We start from the raw sequence: 27263 nt of genomic DNA on the forward strand, positions 1-27263 counted from the left end.
CTTAGTTAACGGCGAAAAAATCTGCCACCTTGTTCACACCTTCTAATCCAAGCTCTCGAGTGTTGCGCCAACTCTTTCCGCCACAACCTCACACTTTTCTTGCAACTCTAACTACACATTGGCACTCGCAACTGCAGGAGCTGAGCATAACGGTTAGCCTTGCTCCAATCAGCAGCTTCTGCTCAAGTTAAAAAGCTGGTGGCCGGGTGGGAAGAAGTTAAGGATGGGTGCAAGATAACACGCCCCTCCTGGGCCAGTTTGGGAAGGGACCGAAGAGCTGCGCAGGGATGGCTCGCCACCCCCCCCCCCAAACTATGGCAAAGCCTTGTAGCTTTTATTTGCTGACTGGCTCCCCTTTCCACACTGTCCTCTTTTTCCTAACAACTAGGCCGGGCAGAAATTCCCAGTGAGGCGTCCCAACCAAGAAGGTTCAGAGTGTATCCCGCGGCTTGCCCGCTGCATAAACTGTTCCCGCCCCTTTCAAAATGGCCAACCAGTGCTTCTCTTGGGCGCCTGGTAAAAAGAAAGCAACCCTACAGGAAAAACTTCATGCATAAAAAGAATAGAAAAGGGGGCTGCTGTGTATTCTTTAATGGACTGCTAAATTGGCCACGCCCATCCAGTCACATGATGACCTAGCCACACCCCACCCAGCTGATCCGCCCCCAACAGTTTGAGGGACAGTGAAGTGGCCCCATTTAAAAAGTTTGAGGACCCCTGCTTAATGTGGCGGTAGATGAATGGGAGAGCTTCCATGTGTCTTTGAATAGTGTGGGTGTGCCGATACTCCTATAAGACAGGTAGTACAAACATTCTTGATAATTCTCACTTCCTTCTTGTGCTAACCACTCCCAAATAGCATTCCTTTTCCCACCATCAGAACATTCAAAAGGCTTCACTCTTGTATGAATCCTCTGGTGCATCACCAGTTCATAATTACGACTGAAACTTTTCTCACAGTCAGAACATTCAAAGGGTCTTTCTCCAGTGTGAATCCTCTGCTTGCTATAGCTTTTGCCACATTGGAACAGCTGGGTAGGGCTCTTTTCTGGTGTGAGCCTTTCCATGAGCAACAGGGAAGCTATTCTAACTAAGCTTTGCTGCATTGGGAACACTGATATGGCTTTTCTCCAGGGTGGATCTGTTTCTTCCAGATAGTCTACATTTTGTCCAGCTCAAAACTCTTTTCCTGGTTTTGTCTTCCTTATCTGTAAGCTGCCGGGGAGGAAGAGTTTTGGGGATTTCCAGAAGAACTAACAAGATTTTGATTGCTGTGATCTATAATCTTTGCTTTTGCCACAACAGGCAGATCTGTGGATATTTTTCACCACTGACATTCTTGGATTCTCAAGGACATCAAAAATACTCTCAATCCCTTGTTGGACGGAGCATTGATTCAAGTAACTGTCTCCATCCTCACAGGACGAGGCCTGCATTACAGTCTGCCTCATCTGACTGTCCAAGTGACCTTTTTGTTTCCACTGACTTCCACATATTTCCCTCTTTTTCTGAAGTAGGAAATTATTCCCCTTGATATCTTCATGTTTCTTCCAGGTACTCTGTTTTTTGTCCAGCTCAAAAATCTTTTCCTTGCTTTGTCTTTCTTGTCTGTAAGCTGCTGGGAAAGAAACGTTTTGGATATTCCAGAAGAACTAAGAAGATTTTGATTGCTGCCTTGGTTTTCTTTCCATTTTAATGCTGCTTGTGATTCAGTTTTCCACAGTGCTTTATTTGGCTTTCTTTTGCCTGCAAGATTCACATAAAAGGGTTAGTTCAATGATGGTTTATAAAATGACAGCACAATATTTTTTTAAACAGCCAAAGTATACATTAAAATAAAAGGCAAAGATGCCAAAATGCTAACTTAACCGCTTACATTCATGATTTACATTTTCAATATACATGTCAAATACCCATTCAGTTACGAAATTTATTTGTTGACTTGGGTCGATCATGAGTTCATAGAATTGCAAAGAGTTATCATAGAATATACTTGGAAGTGCTGGAGACAGATTATACATTTATACATAGCCTTGTTTTCCCCAAAATAAGACCCAGTTTTATTTTCCTTTGTGACCAAAAATAAGCAGCAGGTCTTAGTTTCGGGGCATGTCTTATCCGCTTACCTTAGGACCATCGCAGGCAGCCCCCCCCATTGCCCTGACACCTGTTGGATTGCCCTGACACCTTCACTGCAAGGAGACTTTTTCAATCTGCCCAGCAGAAGGAACATTGCAGCCACCAGTTTTACATCGTGCACCACCAGTGGGCTTAAATTCGCGCCGGGGGGGGGGGGGGGAAGGAACCTACAGCAGTAGCAGCTGAGATGCTTCAGCCCAGTTGCTTCTCTGCTTCCAGGACTCTCCTCCCACCCGCCCTCAACTCACCTTACAGCAGTTGCTTCGACCATGGGAAGAGCACAAAAGCCGCTCTGCACACCACTATCCTCACATGAGTGATCCGGAACAGGAAGTTCAGCTGTCCCAAAGGTGCTTTTTTCAAAAGGCAACTGAACTTTCTTTCTTCTACTCTTCCCATCGCCTTCCAACCTTTCTAGCAATACAGTACTTGATGGTTTTAACTCTTTTAAGCTCAACCACAGGTATTATCCTCTTTCTAGGGACAGGTGTTGCCTGTTTGACCACCATCTCCAGATAAGAGGCAGAAAAACATCCTTCTCCAGTTTCTACATAAGGCATTTGCAACATGTTTCCACTGATTAAATGCTATCAAATCATTTTTGACTTCTAGCAACCGATCTTTGTAACTTAGCCTTAAAATGGGATGATGCTCAGCTTACGAAGATTAGCTATGTGCCAAGCCCTAAAAGTTCATGAAGGTTTTACAGAATTACACAATCAGCTTTCTTAGAAGTATTCTCAGTGGAGATCAAAACCTCTCTAATACCCCAACACTTTATGACTGATTTCCTGTGGTTCCCAGGATTTTAGGACATGGCAGCAGCATCAGGCCAGATACTCCAGGGGAACGAGCTTCACTCCTGCTGGCCAGGGCTGCATCCAAGAGCATCAACCATCAAGCTTCATTCTTGGTAGGTAGGAAGGAAGGGAGGAGGAAATTTTATATCTGCTAAATGCCCGGTGTAAATTCTGTAAATTTACTTGCACTGAAGTCTCCCATTAGGTCATACAGAGAAACATATACAGCAGGGCATAGAAAATGGAGCCTAAGAAAGATGGCATAATTGCCTCGATAGGACAGAAGAAATATTTCCCACTTCCCCAAAAAAATGTAAAAAAAGAGAGGCAAAAATAGAATAGCCCATCAAACCACATGGTTAACTGATCACCAGGCTAATCTTTTTAGAAAGACAATCTGCAATGCCATTTTTAATGCAGATTTAATAAGGCATGGATGGGGAGGATAGTGGATTTTGATTCTGGAACTGTTGTATGGAGATAAGAGAATAAAATAACCCAAAAGGGGATTATTCACCTACACTTTCAATAAAGCACAAATGAAAATCAAGCATTCTCTAAACTCAGCTTCTTTTCCTAATATAGATTACCTTGTGTGCAATAAGGGATGGTGTATGCTTGAAGTAATGTCCACAGACTAGCCAATTCAAAGATTTCTCTGGGGTGTGAGTCCTCTGGTGTATCACCACATTGGAATTATCACTAAAGCTTTTCCCACAGATAGGACATTAAAATGGCTTCTCTCCTATGTGAGTCCTCTGGTGTCTCACCTGACTGGAATTATCACTAAAACATTTCCCACAGATAGGACATTCAAAAGGCTTCTCTCTTATGTGAGTCCTCTGGTGTTTCACCAGGCTAGAATTATAACTAAAGCTTTTCCCACAGGTAGGAGATTGAAAGGGTTTCTCTCCTGTGTGTGTCCTCTGATGAGTCTCCAGGCTTGAATTCTCAATGAAACCTTTCCCACAATCAGGACATTTAAAGGGCCTTTCTCCTGTGTGAATCATCTGGTGTCTAACCAATCTGGATTTCTTACTGAAACCTTTCCCACAATCAGGACATTCAATGGCTTTTTCTCCTGTGTGAGTCTTCTGGTGTATCACTAGGTAGGAATTCTGACTGAAACTTTTCCCACAATAGAGACATTCAAAGGGTTTCTCTCCCGTGTGAGTCTTCTGGTATATCACTAGGTGGGAACTCTGACTGAAACTTTTCCCACAATAGAGACATTCAAAAGGTTTCTCTCCTGTGTGAGTCCTCTGGTGTCTAACTAAGTTGGAATTATCACTGAAACATTTACCACAATCAGGACATTCAAATGGTTTCTCTCCTGTGTGGGTCCTCTGATGAAGCAGCAGATGGGAATTTTGACTGAAACTTTTCCCACAATCAGGACATTCGAATGGTTTCTCCCTTGAATGAATCCTCTGGTGTCTAACCAAGCTGGAAATATGACTGAAATCTTTCCCACAAGCAGGACATTCAAAGGGTTTCATTCTGTGTGAGTCCTCTGATGAGTCACCAGATTGCTATTCTGACTAAAAGCTTTCCCACAGATATGGCATTCAAAGGGCCTTTCTCCTGTGTGAATCCTCTGGTGTGTCACCAGGCTGTAATTATCAGGAAAGCTTTTCCCACAGATAGGACATTCAAAGGGTTTCTCTCCTGTGTGTTTCCTCTGGTGTCTCAACTGACTGGAATTATCACTAAAACGTTTCCCACAGATAGGACATTCAAAAGGCTTCTCTCCTGTGTGAGTCCTCTGGTGTGTCACCAGGCTAGAATTATTACTAAAGCTTTTCCCACAGGTAGGACATTCAAAGGGTTTCTCTCCTGTGTGAGTCCTCTGATGAATCACCAGGCTTGAATTCTCAATGAAACCTTTCCCACAATCAGGACATTTAAAGGGCCTTTCTCCTGTGTGAATCATCTGATGTCTAACCAATCTGGATTTCTTACTGAAACCTTTCCCACAATCAGGACATTCAATGGCTGTCTCTCCTGTGTGAGTCTTCTGGTGTATCACTAGGTAGGAACTCTGACTGAAACTTTTCCCACAATAGAGACATTCAAAGGGTTTCTCTCCTGTGTGAGTCCTCTGGTGTCTAACCAAGTTGGAATTATCACTGAAACATTTACCACAAGCAGGACATTCAAATGGTTTCTCTCCTGTGTGAGTCCTCTGATGAATCAGCAGATGGGTATTTTGACTGAAACATTTCCCGCAATCAGTACATTCGAATGGTTTCTCCCTTGAATGAGTCCTCTGGTGTCTAACCAAGCTGGAAATTTGACTGAAACCTTTCCCACAAGCAGGACATTCAAAGGGTTTCTCTTCTGTGTGAGTCCTCCGATGAGCCACCAGATTGGTATTCTGACTGAAACCTTTCCCACAAGCAATACATTCAAAGGGTTTCTCTTCTGTGTGAGTCCTCTGATGAGTCACCAGATTGGTATTCTGACTGAAACCTTTCCCACAGATAGGACATTCAAAGGGCCTTTCTCCTGTGTGAATCCTCTGGTGTGTCACCACGCTGTAATTATCAGTAAAGCTTTTCCCACAGTCAGGACATTCAAAGGGTTTCTCTCCTCTGTGTGTGATCTTGTGTCTCAGGAGGTGGGAATGTGTAATGAAACCTTCCCCACAATTTTGACACTTATAAGATTTCTCCATGGAGTGAATCCTCTGGTGTATTACGAGGCAGGAATTATGATTAAAACTTCTCCCACAGTCAGGACATTGAACCGGTTTTTCTCCTATGTGAGTCTTCTGATGTATCACCAGTCTGGAATTGTGACTTTCACATAATCAATACATTCAAAGGGTTTTTTCTTCTGTGTGAGTTTTCTGGTGTCTCATGAGATGGAAATTTCTACAGAGGTTTTCACACAATTTGCAATTTCCTGTGAGTTATCTGATGTAGCACCATGTTGTCATGCTCACTAAAGCATTTACTGAATTGGGAGCTTTTGTGGCTTCCCTATTGTGTGGAGGTGCTTCCATGAACCACAAGGGAGCTTTTGTGACCTTGAGTTTTGCAACATTCAGGTAATTTGTGTGGTTTTTCTCCTTTCTGGCCCCTCTTGTGCATAATCAACTGTGATTTGCCATCTGTGCTTTTTCCACAATAGGCAAATCTATGGAGTTTTTCCACAACTGATATCCTTGAGGAGGTAAAAAATATGGACAATACCTTGTTTAAGGGTGCTTTCATTGAAGCCGTCTTCCTCACAGGGAGAGGCCTGCATTCCTGTCTGTTCTACGTGGCTTATATTGACCTTTTCCACTCCACTAACTTCCAGATATTTCCCTCTTTTGCTGAATGAAAAAAAATCTCCCTTCACTTTTTCATGTAATTTATCCTTTAATTCTGCATAATCTGCTTATTCTTTCTTGATTTTCTCTTTTTGTCTAACAGCCGCTGGTGGAGGATCAGAATTGTATGGTTTTCTGCAGGAAATGGAAAATATTTTGATTTCTGGCTTGATTTCCTTCCCTTTTCAACGTTGCTTGTTATTTACAGTTGTCCCGAGTGCTCTTATTGCCATCCTGTTTGTCTCTAAGATTCAAAGAAAAGAGCAAATTTAATCTATATATATATATATAAATGGCTGTGTTTTTGTATGTTCCAACATCTCTGGAACACCTCGAGAAATTTCAACCAAACTTGGTACATAGCTTACTTACTGCCTGGAAACAAACTCTGTGGGGGTAAGACACCCCTAACACCCTTCGGGTTATGTGTGTGTGTGTGCGCGCGTGCGCACACGCGCATACGCGCGCGTGCACGTGTCCCCCATTTGTGTTTGTGTGTTCTAGCATAATCTGGAACCTCTGGGAGTTAAAATGAAAAGGACTGAATTATACCTATAGTGTTGTGTCACGGTACTTTTGACAATGATAGTGTGCATTTTGGATTCAAGTTCTGTTAAGATACAGCCTGTTGCGCCTTAAAATGGCTTCTACTGTACATCACAGTGGAGTTGCCATACTCCACAAGGGTGCTCTCTCTAATACAAGATTGGGATAAATACATAACCTGGGCTACGCCAGGTTATCTGCTAGTTGTTTATAAAATGGTTAGAAATGATGTGAAAAAAAGAAAATATATATATCTGCCTAGTATGTAATATAGCCCAGGTTCAAATCCCAGTAAGGGTATGGCTAGCTGATGAGAGCTAAATAGCTCGAAATAGATCTATACTAGTCTCCCTTTATTTATCAGCACAAATAAAAAAAAACAAAAAAACCCCACAAATATAACAAAGGCAACAGTAAAAATATTGGGTTTCTGTCGTGATGGACTCTTGTGACGAGCCGATTGACAGATGATGGAAGCAGTTGGCTTCCTCCCATAATTGGGGCTTACCAAGGGTTGTATATATATATATATATAATGGGAAATATAGATATACACACCTCCACATGTATATATGGAGAAAATCTATGTCTTTCAAGCCTGACAAAATGTCCCAGAATGATTACAGTCATACCTTCTGCCCTAAATTTAGAGATGTGGGGGCTTTAACTGATGAAATGATGCCAAAAGCCTCTGCAAGCTTTGAAGCACCACTTTTGCTCATGGAAGTCCTCCACTAAAAATAACAGCTGAAAATACTGTCCATATCCCCTCTGGTGACACCCTTGTTTAAGTAGTCCTCACTTAACCTACTGCAATTGAAAATGATATTTGTGTCACTAAGCAGCTCAATCATTAAGCATGATGTCACATGACAGTGCCAACTTACGTCTGTTCCTCTGTAGTTGTTATGGAAATTACTGTGGGTTATTAAAGGCAATTTTATATGACCGTGACTTGCAATTTCCTGCCAGTATATACACTGATTTTGCTCATCAGAAGATAGCTGGGAAGGTCACAAATTGGGATCATGAGTGTAGGATGCTGCCGCCATCATAAATGTGCAACTATTGGCAGAACCCGAATTGGTGCAACTCCTTTTCCTGCACCTTCAAAACCACAGTAACTGCTGACATGCAGTCATGGAACAAGTGCTGGGATTAACACAAATGTTGGGGACCAGGTGCATGTCTGCTTCTACTGTGCCATAGTAACTTTGAAGGTTCAGGGAAGAAGTGGTGAGGACTACCTTTATAACCAAAGATGCCAAAAGATCCTCAATAGCTACTTCTTACAAAATGGTGGATTAAGCACAATTGAATCTGGTTAATACATGGATCGGAAAAGCAATAGCAGTAGACTTATATACCGCTTCATAGGCCTTTCAGGCCTCTCTAAGCGGTTTACAGAGAGTCAGCATATTGCCCCCAACAATCTGGGTCCTCATTTTACCCACCTCGGAAGGATGGAAGGCTGAGTCAACCCTGAGCCGGTGAGATTTGAACAGCTGACCTGCTGATCTAGCAGTAGCCTGCAGTGCTGCATTTTAACCACTGCGCCACCTTGGCTGAAGAAAGAAATACCATACTTATTGGCAAGACATGGAAGTAAAAAAACTAGTACATTTTATTTGTTATTTTTAGTACACGTGTGGATTACAAACCACATCAAGATATAATGGGAGACTTTATTAATTTCTTATTCTTTTTTTCAAATATATTTTAAACTGTTTTTGTTAAAGATTTATATTGTGTATTGGTTCTGGGAAGTCAGGGGAGGGAAAGTTGGTGGGGGCTGGGGGGGAGGGAGGGAAGTATATTAGGCTTGAGGAGGGGTGTTAGGTTTAAAATAATATGATTGTTACATCTATACTGTTTTCTCTTATTTTCTCTTTAAAACTAAGGCAGGGCTGGGTTTCAACCGGTTCGCACCGGTCCCTGCGATCCGGTTGGTCGCCGAACCCGGAAGTAAGTAACTTCCGGGAACGGCGAAGCCCCCCCCCCCCCCGCGCCCACGCGCGCCCGCACACCCGCGCCCGCTCCTTACCCGGTTTTTTTGAATTTCGCGCTTTCCACGCATGCGCAGAACGCCTGCGCGATCCTCCAGGAGCAGCTGGAGCATCGCGCAGATGCTAATACGCATGCGTGCGCTGCGTGCGTGCGCTGCGTGCGTGCGCTGCGTGCGTGCAGGCGCGCGCCGCGTGCGTGCACGCGCGAGGACGCCGCCGGCCTCATTCCAACCGATCCGGTTGGAACGGGGCGAGAAACCCACCCCTGAACTAAGGTATGTTATGTATATTGAAATGGAAGTATAAATACCATCAACACAGAATGGAGTTTGCTCAGAAGCTGAAATACACCAAGTGAATGAGAGGAAGAGTGGGAAGTAGAGGAGAGAAGAAAGATAGGAAGAGAGTGACAGGAGAGAGGGCAAGGGGGGGAGATGAGGAGAATAAGGAGGAGTGGAAAGAGGAGAGAGGAGAAGGAGAAAGGAAGGGGAAGTAGAGTAGAAAAGGATGATGGAGGGAAGAAAGTGGGAGGGGGAGGAGACAGGCAGAAGAAAGGGGTGGATAAGGCATAAACAGGGTGTATGGAGAGCAGAAGAGTCAATAATTGGTTTTAATTTTTTTTGTTTTTTTTATTTCTTTTTTTCCCCCCGGGAGTTGATGGCAAGACAAACGGATGTAATTAATAATTAGTACAATATGACATTGGCTATGTAATAGTATACATGTGATTATATGTTATGAAAATGGAAAATAAAAAAGTTTTGCTTAAAAAAAAAAGATATAATGGGAGACTTTAACTACCCTGATATCAACTGGGAGACAAACTCTACAGCAAGTAGGAGATTGAACAGATTCCTAACCAACTTAGCTGACAACTTTGTCATCCAAAAAGAAGAGGAGGGGATTAGAGGACAAACTACTCAACCTAATTCTTACTAATAGAAGGAGTTGAAGTTGTTGGAATGTTGTGCGAGTGACCATGTCTTACTGGAATTCAATATACCCCAGTGCGGAACCAAACACCAGAGTTCCTCTCAAGAAGACTGTGTCTGCTGCTACCTTTTACAGCTACGGGATAATGGAGCGTGATGGTGAAGAATGCTACCGATTGCTCTTCCTAGTTAAGCACAGTTATCCAGCCGACAAGTATGATCATAAAAGCCCAGTCCAACACAATACCACTAAAAAGGGAAAACAAGATATGATGATTTGGCATAAAATAAAGGCAGACCGCAGGGAGCTTGAACTAGAGGCTTGTCTTTATTCAGCGGCAGCCATCTTAAAACTACCTTCTGCCCCAGATGACGTCATTAAAAAAGTTAACTGTTTCCTAACCTTCTTAAAGAGCTAGGCATAACAATTGAACTTGAAATATAGCATAAAAACATGCACATCATTACATCTCCCTTAAGTATAAAACATCTAATATGATACAAAGTCTTTCCATATTTATGCTTTAGTAGCTCGACCATCGCGAGAGAAAGTTACCACTGTCAGATCATCAGTAAAATTGCTGTCAGGTTGTGAGTCAGTCCCGGCATTGTCACATGCTCATATGCTTACAATGTCCTTGGCGTTCTTGGTAGACGGTATATCCGTGTTCAGGAATTCTGTGCCATCATGCGCTTGTGCTTCATTTTCCTTGTTGTTTTCTTCTTCCAACGCAGTATCAGAAGCAGTGTCTGGACGAAGATGACACCTGTTTCTTCTGAATTGCTGTCCACACTTGGTTTCAATTACCTATAATTTTGGTGAATTGCCTTCTCTGACAATTCGAGCAGGTTCCCATGTTCTCCCAGTGACTCTGTGTCTCACAGCTTGCCTGGCACACAGTGGACAAAGAGGCTTGGTAGATTTATCAAAATACAGTTTTTGCTTTCTCATGTTTATGTTCCTCTGAGCTGTTACCTGCTCGTGTGCGATGGAACGAGGCTGCAATTTATGCAAAGCAGCGGGCACTGTAGACCTCAGTGTTCTCCCCATTAGCAGCTGCGCCGGTGAGCATAAACCCTCAATGGGTGTTGCACGATAGTTTAATAGGCCTAAACACACATCCTGACCTGACAATTGGGCTTTCTGTAAAACGGATTTGGCTTTGCCAACATACTTCTCTGCTAAGCCATTGGCCTGTGGGTGATCAGGGCTTGTGGGTTTGTGCTTGATTCCCCATTCAGCACTGGAATTCAGCACATGAGAATTGTGGCCCATTGTCAGACACAAGTTCTTCACACACTCCATGTCTTGAAAGTATTGTCTTGAAAGCCCATGTGACTGTTGATGCTTTTAGACTTCCCAACTGCACTAGTTCTAAGTATTTGCTGTAGTAGTTTACTATCATCAGGTAGTGGATGTCTCCAAAATGAAAAATGTCTGTAGCCAATTTCTGCCATGCCCGTGAAGGAGCATTCCACTGTGTAAGAGGTTCTTTCACATTGTTTTTTTTTTAAATGTCTGGCAGGTGTCACACAAGTGTTTACAAGTGTTTCAATATCAGAGTCCAGATGAGGCCAGTAGACCACCTCCCGTGCTCTGTGCTTACACAGAGTAATGCCCAAATGTCCCTGATGAATTTGTTCCATTACTTCTGCCTGCTGTGACTTAGACATAAGAATACGGTCACCCATGAGTATGCTTTCCTCATGAATAAATAGTTCATCTTTCACAGGCCAGAATTCCTCAGTTCAGGACACAGCTTCTTGCGTTTTTCTGGCCAGCAATTGCACATGACGCGAGTTAGTTTCTCCAGTACTTTGTCCTGTTTGGTGTCTTGTCTTATTTTCGCCAGCCGTACATCTGATATTGGCATTAGTACTGTAAGTACCTGCTCTTCCAACTCAGGTTCATCCCTGGCTTCATGTCCTTTTGGAAACACCCTTGACAGGCAATCTGCCATTGGAATTTCCTTCCCAGGCTTATACTTCACTGTGAGATCATAACTGCTGTAATTTCATAACCATTCGCTGCAAGCGTGGAGGTGTAGAAGCTAGTGGTTTTTGTAGTATGCACTCCAACGGCTTGTGGTCAGTTTCTACAACTACTGAGTGACCCATATATGTAACTGGTGAAATTTCTCACATCCATTCACATTGCCCAGCATCTCTTCCTCAATTTGAGCATAATCAGCTTGTGTCGTGGTCAGTGCACGTGAAGCATATGCCACAAGATGTCCTTGTTGAGTCAGTACAGCACCTAGCCCAACCTGGGATGCATCCACTTGAAGCACGGCGTCAGCATTTGCATCCAAGTATTTCAGTATTGGCCCTGGAAGTTTGGTGATCAGTTTCTTCACTTTGTCAAAAGTCCTTTCCATGTTTGCATCCCAATAACCAAATGGCATCCTTCTGCAGCAATGCACGTAACAGTGCTGTCTGTTGAGTGAGGCCCATACACACCCTGGCAAAGTGTCCTCTTTTCTTGCATTTGTTGCATATTCCCCCCCCCACCCGCAGGAGAGACACTGTTTTTGTGGTGCATATTTCCACAATATCCACAAGCTGCTTCTCTGTTACTTGTTCCAGTGCCATAGGTGCTTTTTGTTCCTTTGTGTGCCCTCACAACAGTCACTCGGGCCCTTGTGACCTCTAGGCTGGAGTACTGCAATGTGCTTTACATGGGGCTGCTCTTGAGGAGTATTCGGCGACTTCAGCTAGTCCAGAATGCAGCCGCGCGAGCGATTGTGCGTGCACCTCGCTTCACCCACGTAACACCTATCCTCCGCGAGCTGCGCTGGCTACCTGTCGATCTCCGGATATGCTTCAAGGTGCTACTTGCCACCTATAAAGCCCTTCATGGTAATGGATCTGGGTACTTGAGAGACCGCCTACTGCCGATCACCTCCACACGACCCATTAGACCTCATCGTTTAGGCCTCCTCCAAGTTCCATCCGCTGGCCAATGCCGACTGGCCACCACGCGGAGGAGAGCCTTCTCGGTGGTAGCCCCGACCCAATGGAACAATCTCCCCATGGAGCTTCGTACCCTCACCACTCTCCAGACCTTCCGCACAGCCCTTAGAATCTGGCTATCCCGTCAGGCCTGGGGCTAAAGATTGTAACCCGCCCGAATGGTATGAATGTTGCGTTTTAATCATGTACTGTCTTATATGTAAAAGTCTGTCCCCCACTTCCTTTTGATTGTGAGCCGCCCTGAGTCCCCCCAGGGAAAAGGGCGGCATATAAATAAACAATCCAAATCCAAATCCTTTCTTAACCATATCTGCTACTTTGAGTTTCTATAGCATTAACCTGGTGCTGGGTTCCTTCCAGTATCTGCATGTCTTTTCTTGATACTTCATATGCTCTGGCAATCCTTATGGCTCTCTCAAGATTTAAGTCTTCCTCCTGCAGAAGTTCTTCCTGAACTTCCTTAAACTTACTGCCCATCATAATACTGTCTTTAATCATATCTCCAGCATCATAAAAAGCACAGTCTTTGGCAAGCAAGTGCAACTGGGTCACCTATTCATCCGCAGATTCACCTCCACACTGGTTTCTCTCATAAAAGGAGGTTTCTCTGCACTGTGGAGTTTTTTCTCAGGTTGCAGTATGCTTCAAACTTTGCAAACAGCACCTCTGTTTTCTTTTTGTCCTCTGCAGTGATCACCCCACTAGCTTTCCAGCCTCTGCACACATTGTGTCCTTTCTGTCCCACACATATTAGAAAGTGTGCTGCTTTCTGCTGATTAGTCCATTTGTCTGCATCAGATCCTGCAAACACAAGCTCCCTCCACTTTGACCAATTTTCAGATATGTTCCCTGACTCCAAATCCAGGGAAGGAATGTTCTTTGTGTTGCTGTTTGCTGCCATGACTCTTCTCACCCCACTCCTGGTACCATGTGATGATTAAAACGACCTTCTGCCCCAGATGACATCATTTAAAAAGTTAACTGTTTCCTAACCTTCTTAAAGAGCTAGGTACAACAATTGAACTTGAAATATAGCATAAAACATACACATCATTACACAAGATATCTAAGAAGAAACCAGCATGGTTTCATAAAGATCTCTCTGATACACTAGAGCCGAGGTGGCGCAGTGGTTAAATGCAGCACTGCAGGCTGCAATTCGGCTGTTCAAATCTCACCGGCTCAGGGTTGACTCAGCCTTCCAAGGTGGGTAAAATGAGGACCCAGATTGTTGTTGGGGCAATATGCTGACTCTGTAAACCGCTTAGAGAGGGGTGAAAGCCCTATGAAGCGGTATATAAGTCTAACTGCTATTGCTATTGCTAAACTGAAAGAAAAAAAGAATCAGTATAAAAAAATGGAAAGAGGGACACATAACTAAGGCAGAATAGGAGCATATATAGCCCGAATTGGCAAAGATGAAATCAAGCTCATGGTGAGAATGAACTAAGACTGGCAATAAATGTCAAAAATCATTTTATAACATGTATAAAACAAGAAAAAAAAAGTCAAGGAAACCGTCAGTCCACTGATGGGAGATGATGGCAAAGAAGGTATGGGCAGTAGAGACACAACAGAGCTACTTAATTCATTATTTACATCTATCTTCAGGCAAAAAGAAAAAATAGCCAAACCTACCAAAAACAGAACTGTAAAAGCCAGAGTAGGAATACAAATTAAAACGGGCAAGAAAATGGTAAGAGAACACCTGTCCATTCTAGAAGAGTTCTAACCACCAGGACCAGATTGATTACATCCCAGAGTTGTGAAGGAGTCGGCAGATGTGATTTAAGAACCATTGAACCATATCTTTCAAAGATCTTCATGCACCAAGGATCTATAGGTGGATTGGAAAAGACCTGATATAGTTCCCATCTTCAAAAGAGGGGAGAAAAATAGATCCATAAAATTATAGGTCAATTAGCCTGACATCACTACCTGGGAAGATCCTGGAAAAGATAATGAAGCAAAAGATCTGCAAACACCTATAAGTGTGGGAAGTTATCATCCAGCCCTCTCCCAGAAAAATGAAATATCCTAAGAAATATTGAAAAGGCAGAATGTTTCTCTGGATGTGAAAAGAAGCATGTTTTAAAAGACAGAATAGTTGCCTGTAGCTTCCTGCCCACCCCCCATGTTGTCAATAGGCCCATTAAGACTAGCCAGGCTAGCCCACTTTACATAATAAAGACTTCAGCAGCAGCTACAGAAAGGCATGATAATATTGGCCTTTTACTCAGGTCTCCACATGGCATCTGAGAACTCATACCTGGATTCAAAACATCCTAGAGAGTAGCCCCCTGCATGGCACCATGGGAGTCTGACAACCAATCAGAATACATTTCTTACACAGGAACAGGAAACAGAGAGGCGGAACTAAACAGGGTATAAAAAGCCTAGCAAGCCCCTTCCTCAGCCCTTCTCTCTTCTTCTCCACCAACATTGAAGCATGTGATCACCTTTTCTGTACAGGGCTCAAGACATGTGGCCCTGTCCAACAATAAACCATCTTTCCAAGCAGCCTCCATGTCTCAAGTGTCTTCTTCCCCACTTGGAGCTGAACCCAGAAGGACATTTCTTTCAACCGAAGCAAGCAAATATATAACCAGAAGTCAACATGGGTTTTTCAAAAACAGATCATTCCAAACATATGTTATTTCATTCTTACACAACGTGACTAAATTAGCGGACCAATCTAATACATTGTATAATTAGATTTCAGTAAGGCAGTTGACAAAGTAGACTATAAGTAGACTTCTTGGTAAATTAGAACACTGGGCTGTACCTAACAAAATGAAATTCAATGCAAGGGGGGAAAAGGGTTTTACACTTATTCAAGAAAAATCAAATGTACTGGTACAGAATAGGTACCACTTGGCTCAAGTAATAACTATGAGGGGAATCTTGAAGTCCTAGTGGACAATCATTTAGATATCGGCCAACTGTGTATTACAGTGGTAAAAAAAGCCAATACAGTACTAGACTGCATTAACAGAGAGATAGAATCAAGATCATGTGAAGTACTAGTACCACTTTATAAAGAGTAAGACCACACTTAGAAAATTGCACACAGTTTGGTCACCATATCATAAAAAAGATGGTGGAGACTCTGGAAAGAATGCAGAAAAAGAGCAACAAAGAGGATTAGAGGGCTGGAGGTTAAAAATATAATTAAGGGGTTGCAGGAATTGGATATGTCTAGTCTAGTGAAAGGAAGGACTAGGGGAGACATGATAGCCATCTTCCAATATTGAGGAGTTGCCACAAAAGAGGGAGGGGCGTCAACCTATTCCCCAAAGCCCCTGAAAGCACGACAATAAACTGGATGGAAACTAATCAAGGAGAGAAGCAACTTCGAACTAAGGAGAAACTTCCTGACACTAAGAACAGTGAACCAGTGGAACGTTTTCCCTTCAGAGGTTGCGGAGGCTCCATCCCTGGTGGCTTTTAATCAGAGTCAGGACAGCCATTTGTCTGAAATGATGTTGGGTCTCCTGCTTGATCAGGGCGTCTGAATAGAAGACCTGCAAGGTCCCTCCCAGCTCTGTCACAAACCCTCCAGTGATGGGAGCCCCCACAACCTCTGGAGGGAAGCCATTCCCAAAGAATCCACCTTCACTTGGAAGAGACTTTTCCAATCTTCCCACCAGGAGGAAAACTGCAGCCACCAGTTTCACAGCGTGCAGCCCCAGTGGGCTTAAATTCGGGGAGGGAAGGAACCTGCAGCAGCAGCAGCTGAGATGCTTCAGCCCAGTTGCTTCTCTGCTTCCAGGACTCTCCTCCCACCCGCCCTCAACTCACCTTCCAGCTGCTGCTTCGACCACGGGAAGAGCACAAAAGCCGCTCTGCACACCACTCTCCTCCCATGAGCTATCAGGAACAGGAAGTTCAGCTGTCCCAACGGTACTTTTTTCAAAAGGCAACTGGACTTTCTTTCTTCTACTTTTCCCGTCGCCTTCCAATCTTTCTAGCAATTCAGTACTCGATGGTTTTAACTCCTTCAAGCTCAACCACAGGTATTATCCGCTTTCTAGGCACAGGTGTTGCCTGTTTGAGAACCATTTCCAGATAGGAGGCGTTAAAAAAACACCCTCCTCCAGTTTGCAAGAAGTTTCCACTGATTAAATGCTATCAAGTCGTTTTTGACTTCTAGCAACCGATTTTGCAGCTGAGTCTAGTGAAATAGTGAAACGTGATGTTACTTAACCTTGTGAAGATTAGCTACATGCCAAGCCCTAAAAGTTCATGAAGGTTTTATAGAATTACACAATCAGCTTTCTTAGAAGTGATCTCAGTGGAGATCAAAACCTCTCTAATACCCCAACACTTTATGACTGATTTCCTGTGGCTCCCAGGATTTTAGGACATCGTAGCAGCATCAGGCCAGACACTCCAGGGGAACGAGCTTCACTCCTGCTGGCCAGGGCTGCATCCAAAAGCATCAACCACCAAGCTTCATTCTTGGAGGAGGACATTTTATATCTGCTAAATGCCCAGTGTAAATTCTGTAAATTTACTTCCACTGAAGTCTCCCATTAGGTCGTACAGAGAAACATGTACAGCAGGGCCTAGAAAATGGAGCCCAAGAAAGATCGCATGATTGCCTATATATGGTAGAATAAATGTTTCCCCACTAAAAACATTATTTAAAAAAAGGCAAAAATAGAATAGTTCATCAAACGCCATGATTAACTGATCACCAGACTAAGCTTTTTAGAAAGACACCCTGCAATGTCCTTTTTAATGCAGATTTAATGTATGCATGGTGAGGATAGTGGCTTTTGGTTCTGGGATATGTTGTATGGAGGGATCTGGAATAAAATAACCCCAAACTTTAATTGATTTGCTTTTCATTCAGAAACTCAAGATGGCATATAAAGCACTTCATGGGTAGAATGCTGCTATTTACAGTTGTAGGGAGTTAGAACCCACCCCCTTTCTAGAAGAATGAAATTTTCTGGGAAATATTAAAAAGGCAGAATATTATATTTCCCTGGATGAGAAAAGGAGAAACATGTTTTTAATGACAAAGCAGCTCCCTGCCCCCCCCCCCTTCAACTCCAGAGTGATGGGATTAAGACATGGCCCTCAGGACTTGATAGGATTAATCCTCTACCCATCTCACCACATGGCACCTGGAAAGATTACATCGCCCAGAAAGTAGACCAAGTTTGTAACTCAGGACAGCCTACAGATTTGCCCCTGCATCGCCCCATGGGAGTCTGCCAACCCATCAGAATTCAAGCTCAAATTGAAAACCCCTGTTGAAAGAAATGTCCTTCTGGGTTCGGCTCCAAGTGGGGAAAAAGACACTGGAGACATGGAGGCTGCTCGGAAAGATGGTTTTAATGGTGGACAGGACCACCTGGCTTGAGTCCTAAACAGAAAAGGTGATCACATGCTTCAATGTTGGTGGAGAAGAAGGGAAGGAAGAGCTGAGATGCTGAAAGACCCTGGTTTTATGCCCTCTCTGGCCTTTGATCTTGATCTTGTATTCTGATTGGAGGTCAGACTCCCATGGGCCCATGCAGAGGCAACTCTCTAGGCCAGTGGTTCCCAAAGTGGGCGGTCTTAGGGGGGCGCTAAGAAGGGAGGGGGTGACAGGGGGGTGCTAAGAGGCAAGGGAGGTGGCAGAGGAGTGCTGGAGGTGGCCCCCTCGCAGGCAGGCAGGGAGTTGGTAGGGCTTATTTATTCACTTAGCAAAGCCTTAAGCCAAATGTGAACACACACATATTGTAAGTATTCTGATTTTCAGAGCAGAAATGGCAGAAGCCCAACCTATGAACCATTAAAATGGTCTCTGTACCTTCTATATACCTGGCAGACCATGAGGGATATTTGCCTGGCATCTTTCCTTGGGGTCTATTGAAATGGGAGGTGATTTTGCAGGCTACTGGGACAATGGTGAAGGAAGCAGAGGATTCTCATGATTATGGCAGTGGCCCCCAAAAGGAGTGTTTTTCACACAGGAAGGCCTAGCAGCCAGGGGCAGAAATTCTGTAAAGTAGAAAAGAAATGTGATTTTCTGTGCCAATTGTTTTTAAGATGTCTGATGTCACTTACTGTGAGCACGTCCCAAAATTCTTTGCAGCCATGATTCTGCTTTAGTAGATAATCAAAGGCTGCCCATTTCCAAGGATTGCTTCCTGAACCTAATTTAGTTTATTGCAACTGGGATTTCTGAGGCCAAATTAAGTTTAGCCAGTGTGCAAGCCAGACTATGAATATTGTTGAAGTTGCGGACAATGGGCCCGGGGACTCCTACTAATGCAGTGGATAACCATTGCAACATATTCTGCTTTACTGGACAGCATCACTTGTGAGTCGGAATCAGGACTTGGGGTTTGGACATTTCTTTTCTGCTAGCTCTTTAGTGCGGAAATTGACTGAAGGGATATGCCCCCTCCCCATGGAATTGGCAGCACAGTAGGACTACTTGGGCCTTATTGCCAAAAAGCAAGAACCAGCCAGGGGAAGCTTTTGTCAGGGGTCCTCAAAACTTGAGGCCTCCTAGCCGGATATGCCCTGTCAACACAATGTATCCAGACCACAGTGGTTGGATTAAGGGAGACCCCTCATCTTCCATCCACTCCTTACATGGCTGGTTTTTCCCACCACCCTCATCGTCCCTCCTCCAGCTGTCAGCCTTGCAGAATGTAGCCGCACATCTGTGTACTTCTGCTCATTGCTGCTCACAAGGCCGCAGGGCATGGGCCAGAGGGTGGGCGGAGGAGGGCAAGCTGACGGAGGGGCGGTGCGGTTGGTGGACTGACATGTGCGGGATGGTAGGGGACCGTGCGGGACACCACAGCAACAGAACCCTTCCCGAAGGCAGCCTGGCCTGCGAGGGGCGCACATGGGAAATTGCGGCATCGGCGCCCTTCCAGGGTATTTCCCGAAGCTGGTCTGGCCCGTGAGGGCAGAGCGTGGGAGTTCACAGCATCGGAGTTTTTCTGGAGTGTTTCTTGAAGCTGGCCTGGCCTGCAAGGGAAGCGTGCGGGAGATCACCGTCCGGACTAGTCTGGAAGTGGTGCGTTCCCCACTCGTGGCCTGGATGCAGAGCCTGAAGTTGGAGTGGAGGGCAGGCAGGCAGCCCCTGTGGGACTGCCGCATTGTGGCACTGTGTGCTCTCCAGCCTCTTGCCCATCTCTGCTTCTATGAGCCAGAAAGCCGTAAAAGTGCCTTTCGGGCCTGCCTCCTGGTTTCTGCACTGATTCGGGCCATCTGCCGCATGCATGCCCCAGCGCAGCAGTCCCACAGGGGCTGCCTGCCTGCCCTCCACTCCAACTTCAGGCCCTGCATCCAGTTTGCAACTGGGCAACGCAACAGTTCCAGACAAGTCTGACTGGCAATCTCATGCTTCGGGCCCTGCAATATAGCCTGTGACCAGGGATGCATCACCCAGTGCAGCGCTCTTCTCTGACGGCCGCCTGCTCACCCACCCGCCAGCTGGACTGGCGAGGAAGCGTGTCACCTTGCATCCATTCTTGGCCTCCTCCTGCCCAGCCGCCAGCTTTTTGACACTAACATAGGCTGGTTGGAGTGAGGGGAACCACAGTAATGGGCTCCCATGGGTGTGAGTGCCAAGGCATAGGTGGAATAAAAGGCTGTGTGTGGCTGTACCGGAAAGAACCAGAGCAGGCGCGTGGATGACACCCAGGCATGTGGATGAGGAGGTGCAAGGCAGCAGCTACTCTTGGCGGTAATTGAACCCACCGCAACAAATTGCCCATACTTCAATTGGCACAGTGGGCTTAGTTAACGGCGAAAAAATCTGCCACCTTGTTCACACCTTCTAATCCAAGCTCTCGAGTGTTGCGCCAACTCTTTCCGCCACAACCTCACACTTTTCTTGCAACTCTAACTACACATTGGCACTCGCAACTGCAGGAGCTGAGCATAACGGTTAGCCTTGCTCCAATCAGCAGCTTCTGCTCAAGTTAAAAAACTGGTGGCCGGGTGGGAAGAAGTTAAGGATGGGTGCAAGATGACACGCCCCTCCTGGGCCAGTTTGGGAAGGGACCGAAGAGCTGCGCGGGGATGGCTCGCCCCCACAAACTATGGCAAAGCCTTGCAGCTTTTATTTGCTGACTGGCTCCCCTTTCCACACTGTCCTGTTTTTCCTAACAACTAGGCCGGGCAGAAATTCCCAGTGAGGCGTCCCAACCAAGAAGGTTCAGAGTGTATCCCGCAGCTTGCCCACTGCATAAACTGCTCCCGCCCCTTTCAAAATGGCCAACCGGTGCTTCTCTTGGGCGCCTGGTAAAAAGAAAGCAACCCTACAGGAAAAACTTCATGCATAAAAAGAATAGAAAAGGGGGCTGCTGTGAATTCTTTAATGGAAGTCACAGTCACATGATGACCTAGCCACACCCCACCCATCTGATCCGCCCCCAACAGTTTGAGGGACAGTGAAGTCGCCCCATTTAAAAAGTTTGAGGACCCCTGCTTTATGTGGAGGTAGATGAATGGGAGAGCTTCCATGTGTCTTTGAATAGTGTGGGTGTGACGATACTCCTATAAGACAGATAGTACAAACATTCTTGATAATTCTCACTTCCTTCTTGTGCTAACCACTCCCAAATAGCATTCCTTTTCCCACCATCAGAACATTCAAAAGGCTTCACTCTTGTATGAATTCTCTGGTGTATCACCAGTTCAAAATTACGACTAAAACTTTTCTCACAGTCGGAACATTCAAAGGGTCTTTCTCCAGCGTGAATCCTCTGCTTGCTATAGCTTTTGCCACATTGGAAGAATTGGTAGGGCTTTTCTCTGGTGTGAGCTTTTCCATGAGCAACAGGGAAGCTCTTCTAACTAAACTTTGCTGCATTGGAAACACTGATATGGCTTTTCTCCAGTGTGGATCCTATTAGGCATAATCGGCTGTGATCTATAATCTTTGCTTTTGCCACAACAGGCAGATCTGTGGATATTTTTCACCACTGACATTCTTGGATTCTCAAGGACATCAAAAATACTCTCAATCCCTTGTTGGACGGAGCATTGATTCAAGTAACTGTTTCCTCCCTCACAGGACGAGGCCTGCATTACAGTCTGCCTCATCTGACTGTCCAAGTGGCCTTTTTGTTTCCACTGACTTCCACATATTTCCCTCTTTTTCTGAAGTAGGAAATTATTCCCCTTGATATTTTCATGTTTCTTCCAGGTACTCTGTATTTTGTCCAGCTCAAAAATCTTTTCCTTGCTTTGTCTTTCTTGTCTGTAAGCTGCTGGGAAAGAAACGTTTTGGATATTCCAGAAGAACTAATAAGAGTTTGATTGTTTCCTTGGTTTTCTTTCCATTTTAATGCTGCTTGTGATTCAGTTTTCCACAGTGCTTTATTTGGCTTTCTTTTGCCTGCAAGATTCACATAAAAGGGTTAGTTCAATGATGGTTTATAAAATGACAGCACAATATTCTTTTAAACAGCCAAAGTATACATTAAAATAAAAGGCAAAGATGCCAAAATGCTAACTTAACCACTTACATTCATGATTTACATTTTCAATATACATGTCAAATACCCATTCAGTTACGAAATGTATTTGTTGACTTGGGTCGATCATGAGTTCATAGAATTGCAAAGAGTTATCATAGAATATACTTGGAAGTGCTGGAGACAGATTATACATTTATACATAGCCTTGTTTTCCCCAAAATAAGACCCAGTTTTATTTTCCTTTGTGACCAAAAATAAGCAGCAGGTCTTAGTTTCGGGGCATGTCTTATCCGCTTACCTTAGGACCATCGCAGGCAGCCCCCCCATTGCCCTGACACCTGTTGGATTGCCCTGACACCTTCACTGCAAGGAGACTTTTTCAATCTGCCCAGCAGAAGGAACATTGCAGCCACCAGTTTTACATCGTGCACCACCAGTGGGCTTAAATTCGCGCCGGGGGGGGGGGGGGGGAAGGAACCTGCAGCAGCAGCAGCTGAGATGCTTCAGCCCAGTTGCTTCTCTGCTTCCAGGACTCTCCTCCCACCTGCCCTCAACTCACCTTACAGCAGTTGCTTCGACCATGGGAAGAGCACAAAAGCCGCTCTGCACACCACTATCCTCACATGAGTGATCGGGAACAGGAAGTTCAGCTGTCCCAAAGGTGCTTTTTTCAAAAGGCAACTGAACTTTCTTTCTTCCACTCTTCCCATCGCCTTCCAACCTTTCTAGCAATACAGTACTTGATGGTTTTAACTCTTTTAAGCTCAACCACAGGTATTATCCTCTTTCTAGGGACAGGTGTTGCCTGTTTGACCACCATCTCGAGATAAGAGGCAGAAAAACATCCTTCTCCAGTTTCTACCTAAGGCATTTGCAACATGTTTCCCCTGATTAAATGCTATCAAATCATTTTTGACTTCTAGCAACCGATCTTTGTAACTTAGCCTTAAAATGGGATGGTGCTCAGCTTACGAAGATTAGCTATGTGCCAAGCCCTAAAAGTTCATGAAGGTTTTACAGAATTACACAATCAGCTTTCTTAGAAGTGATTCTCAGTGGAGATCAAAACCTCTCTAATACCCCAACACTTTATGACTGATTTCCTGTGGCTCCCAGGATTTTAGGACATGGCAGCAGCATCAGGCCAGACACTCCAGGGGAACGAGCTTCACTCCTGCTAGCCAGGGCTGCATCCAAGAGCATCAACCATCAAGCTTCATTCTTGGTAGGTAGGAAGGAAGGGAGGAGGAAATTTTATATCTGCTAAATGCCCGGTGTAAATTCTGTAAATTTACTTGCACTGAAGTCTCCCATTAGGTCATACAGAGAAACATATACAGCAGGGCATAGAAAATGGAGCCTAAGAAAGATGGCATAATTGCCTCGATAGGACAGAAGAAATATTTCCCACTTCCCCAAAAAAATGTAAAAAAAGAGAGGCAAAAATAGAATAGCCCATCAAACCACATGGTTAACTGATCACCAGGCTAATCTTTTTAGAAAGACAATCTGCAATGCCATTTTTAATGCAGATTTAATAAGGCATGGATGGGGAGGATAGTGGATTTTGATTCTGGAACTGTTGTATGGAGATAAGAGAATAAAATAACCCAAAAGGGGATTATTCACCTACACTTTCAATAAAGCACAAATGAAAATCAAGCATTCTCTAAACTCAGCTTCTTTTCCTAATATAGATTACCTTGTGTGCAATAAGGGATGGTGTATGCTTGAAGTAATGTCCACAGACTAGCCAATTCAAAGATTTCTCTGGGGTGTGAGTCCTCTGGTGTATCACCACATTGGAATTATCACTAAAGCTTTTCCCACAGATAGGACATTAAAATGGCTTCTCTCCTATGTGAGTCCCCTGGTGTCTCACCTGACTGGAATTATCACTAAAACATTTCCCACAGATAGGACATTCAAAAGGCTTCTCTCTTATGTGAGTCCTCTGGTGTTTCACCAGGCTAGAATTATAACTAAAGCTTTTCCCACAGGTAGGAGATTGAAAGGGTTTCTCTCCTGTGTGTGTCCTCTGATGAGTCTCCAGGCTTGAATTCTCAATGAAACCTTTCCCACAATCAGGACATTTAAAGGGCCTTTCTCCTGTGTGAATCATCTGGTGTCTAACCAATCTGGATTTCTTACTGAAACCTTTCCCACAATCAGGACATTCAATGGCTGTCTCTCCTGTGTGAGTCTTCTGGTGTATCACTAGGTAGGAATTCTGACTGAAACTTTTCCCACAATAGAGACATTCAAAGGGTTTCTCTCCTGTGTGAGTCCTCTGGTGTCTAACCAAGTTGGAATTATCACTGAAACATTTACCACAAGCAGGACATTCAAAAGGTTTCTCTCCTGTGTGAGTCCTCTGGTGTCTAACTAAGTTGGAATTATCACTGAAACATTTACCACAATCAGGACATTCAAATGGTTTCTCTCCTGTGTGGGTCCTCTGATGAAGCAGCAGATGGGAATTTTGACTGAAACTTTTCCCACAATCAGGACATTCGAATGGTTTCTCCCTTGAATGAGTCCTCTGGTGTCTAACCAAGCTGGAAATATGACTGAAATCTTTCCCACAAGCAGGACATTCAAAGGGTTTCATTCTGTGTGAGTCCTCTGATGAGTCACCAGATTGCTATTCTGACTAAAAGCTTTCCCACAGATATGGCATTCAAAGGGCCTTTCTCCTGTGTGAATCCTCTGGTGTGTCACCAGGCTGTAATTATCAGGAAAGCTTTTCCCACAGATAGGACATTCAAAGGGTTTCTCTCCTGTGTGTTTCCTCTGGTGTCTCAACTGACTGGAATTATCACTAAAACATTTCCCACAGATAGGACATTCAAAAGGCTTCTCTCCTGTGTGAGTCCTCTGGTGTGTCACCAGGCTAGAATTATTACTAAAGCTTTTCCCACAGGTAGGACATTCAAAGGGTTTCTCTCCTGTGTGAGTCCTCTGATGAATCACCAGGCTTGAATTCTCAATGAAACCTTTCCCACAATCAGGACATTTAAAGGGCCTTTCTCCTGTGTGAATCATCTGATGTCTAACCAATCTGGATTTCTTACTGAAACCTTTCCCACAATCAGGACATTCAATGGCTGTCTCTCCTGTGTGAGTCTTCTGGTGTATCACTAGGTAGGAATTCTGACTGAAACTTTTCCCACAATAGAGACATTCAAAGGGTTTCTCTCCTGTGTGAGTCCTCTGGTGTCTAACCAAGTTGGAATTATCACTGAAACATTTACCACAAGCAGGACATTCAAATGGTTTCTCTCCTGTGTGAGTCCTCTGATGAATCAGCAGATGGGAATTTTGACTGAAACTTTTCCCACAATCAGGACATTCGAATGGTTTCTCTCTTGAATGAGTCCTCTGGTGTCTAACCAAGCTGGAATTCTGACTAAAACTTTTCCCACAAGCAGGACATTCAAAGGGTTTCTCTTCTGTGTGAGTCCTCTGATGAGCCACCAGATGGGTATTCTGACTGAAACCTTTCCCACAGATAGGACATTCAAAGGGTTTCTCCTCTGTGTGAGTCCTCTGATGAACCACCAGATGGGTATTCTGAATGAAACCTTTCCCACAGATAGGACATTCAAGGGGCCTTTCTCCTGTGTGAATCCTCTGGTGTGTCACCACGCTGTAATTATCAGAAAAGCTTTTTCCACAGATAGGACATTCAAAGGGTTTCTCTCCTCTGTGTGTGATCTTGTGTCTCAGGAGGTGGGAATGTGTAATGAAACCTTCCCCACAATTTTGACACTTATAAGATTTCTCCATGGAGTGAATCCTCTGGTGTATTACGAGGCAGGAATTATGATTAAAACTTCTCCCACAGTCAGGACATTGAACGGGTTTTTCTCCTATGTGAGTCTTCTGATGTATCACCAGTCTGGAATTGTGACTTTCACATAATCAATACATTCAAAGGGTTTTTTCTTCTGTGTGAGTTTTCTGGTGTCTCATGAGATGGAAATTTCTACAGAGGTTTTCACACAATTTGCAATTTCCTGTGAGTTATCTGATGTAGCACCATGTTGTCATGCTCGCTAAAGCATTTACTGAATTGGGAGCTTTTGTGGCTTCCCTATTGTGTGGAGGTGCTTCCATGAACCACAAGGGAGCTTTTGTGACCTTGAGTTTTGCAACATTCAGGTAATTTGTGTGGTTTTTCTCCTTTCTGGCCCCTCTTGTGCATAATCAACTGTGATTTGCCATCTGTGCTTTTTCCACAATAGGCAAATCTATGGAGTTTTTCCACAACTGATATCCTTGAGGAGGTAAAAAATATGGACAATACCTTGTTTAAGCGTGCTTTCATTGAAGCCGTCTTCCTCACAGGGAGAGGCCTGCATTCCTGTCTGTTCTACGTGGCTTATATTGACCTTTTCCACTCCACTAACTTCCAGATATTTCCCTCTTTTGCTGAATGAAAAAAAATCTCCCTTCACTTTTTCATGTAATGTATCCTTTAATTCTGCATAATCTGCTTATTCTTTCTTGATTTTCTCTTTTTGTCTAACAGCCGCTGGTGGAGGATCAGAATTGTATGGTTTTCTGCAGGAAATGGAAAATACTTTGATTTCTGGCTTGATTTCCTTCCCTTTTCAACGTTGCTTGTTATTTACAGTTGTCCCGAGTGCTCTTATTGCCATCCTGTTTGTCTCTAAGATTCAAAGAAAAGAGCAAATTTAATCTATCTATATATATAAATGGCTGTGTTTTTGTATGTTCCAACATCTCTGGAACACCTCGAGAAATTTCAACCAAACTTGGTACATAGCTTACTTACTGCCTGGAAACAAACTCTGTGGGGGTAAGACACCCCTAACACCCTTTGGGTTGTGTGTGTGTGTGTGAGCGCGCGCGCGCACACGCGTACGCGCGCGTGCACGTGTCCCCCCATTTGTGTTTGTGTGTTCTAGCATAATCCGGAACCTCTGGGAGTTAAAATGAAAAGGACTGAATTATACCTATAGTGTTGTGTCACAATACTTTTGACAATGATAGTGTGCATTTTGGATTCAAGTTCTGTTAAGATACAGCCTGTTGCGCCTTAAAATGGCTTCTACTGTACATCACAGTGGAGTTGCCAT

At 44.2% G+C, this 27263-nt stretch overlaps 1 protein-coding gene across 1 annotated transcript; it reads right to left on the reverse strand.

Annotated features, from left to right (window-relative positions):
• Positions 1 to 567: 567 nt before the first annotated feature.
• LOC148047606 (uncharacterized) lies at positions 568 to 27151 on the reverse strand. Its single transcript, XM_087708091.1, is given in 7 exon segments — positions 568 to 989; positions 3773 to 4374; positions 4458 to 5544; positions 21343 to 21528; positions 22026 to 22076; positions 23861 to 24687; positions 24771 to 27151. Coding segments are annotated over 7 exon segments (4221 nt in total). The 5' UTR covers positions 25948 to 27151; the 3' UTR covers positions 568 to 698.
• Positions 27152 to 27263: the final 112 nt, after the last annotated feature.

This window comes from Thamnophis sirtalis, unplaced genomic scaffold (genome assembly GCF_051295495.1).
Source record: "Thamnophis sirtalis isolate CommonGarterSnake01/CBP01778 unplaced genomic scaffold, rThaSir2_p1.2 scaffold_3, whole genome shotgun sequence".
Taxonomy (NCBI): domain Eukaryota; kingdom Metazoa; phylum Chordata; class Lepidosauria; order Squamata; family Natricidae; genus Thamnophis; species Thamnophis sirtalis.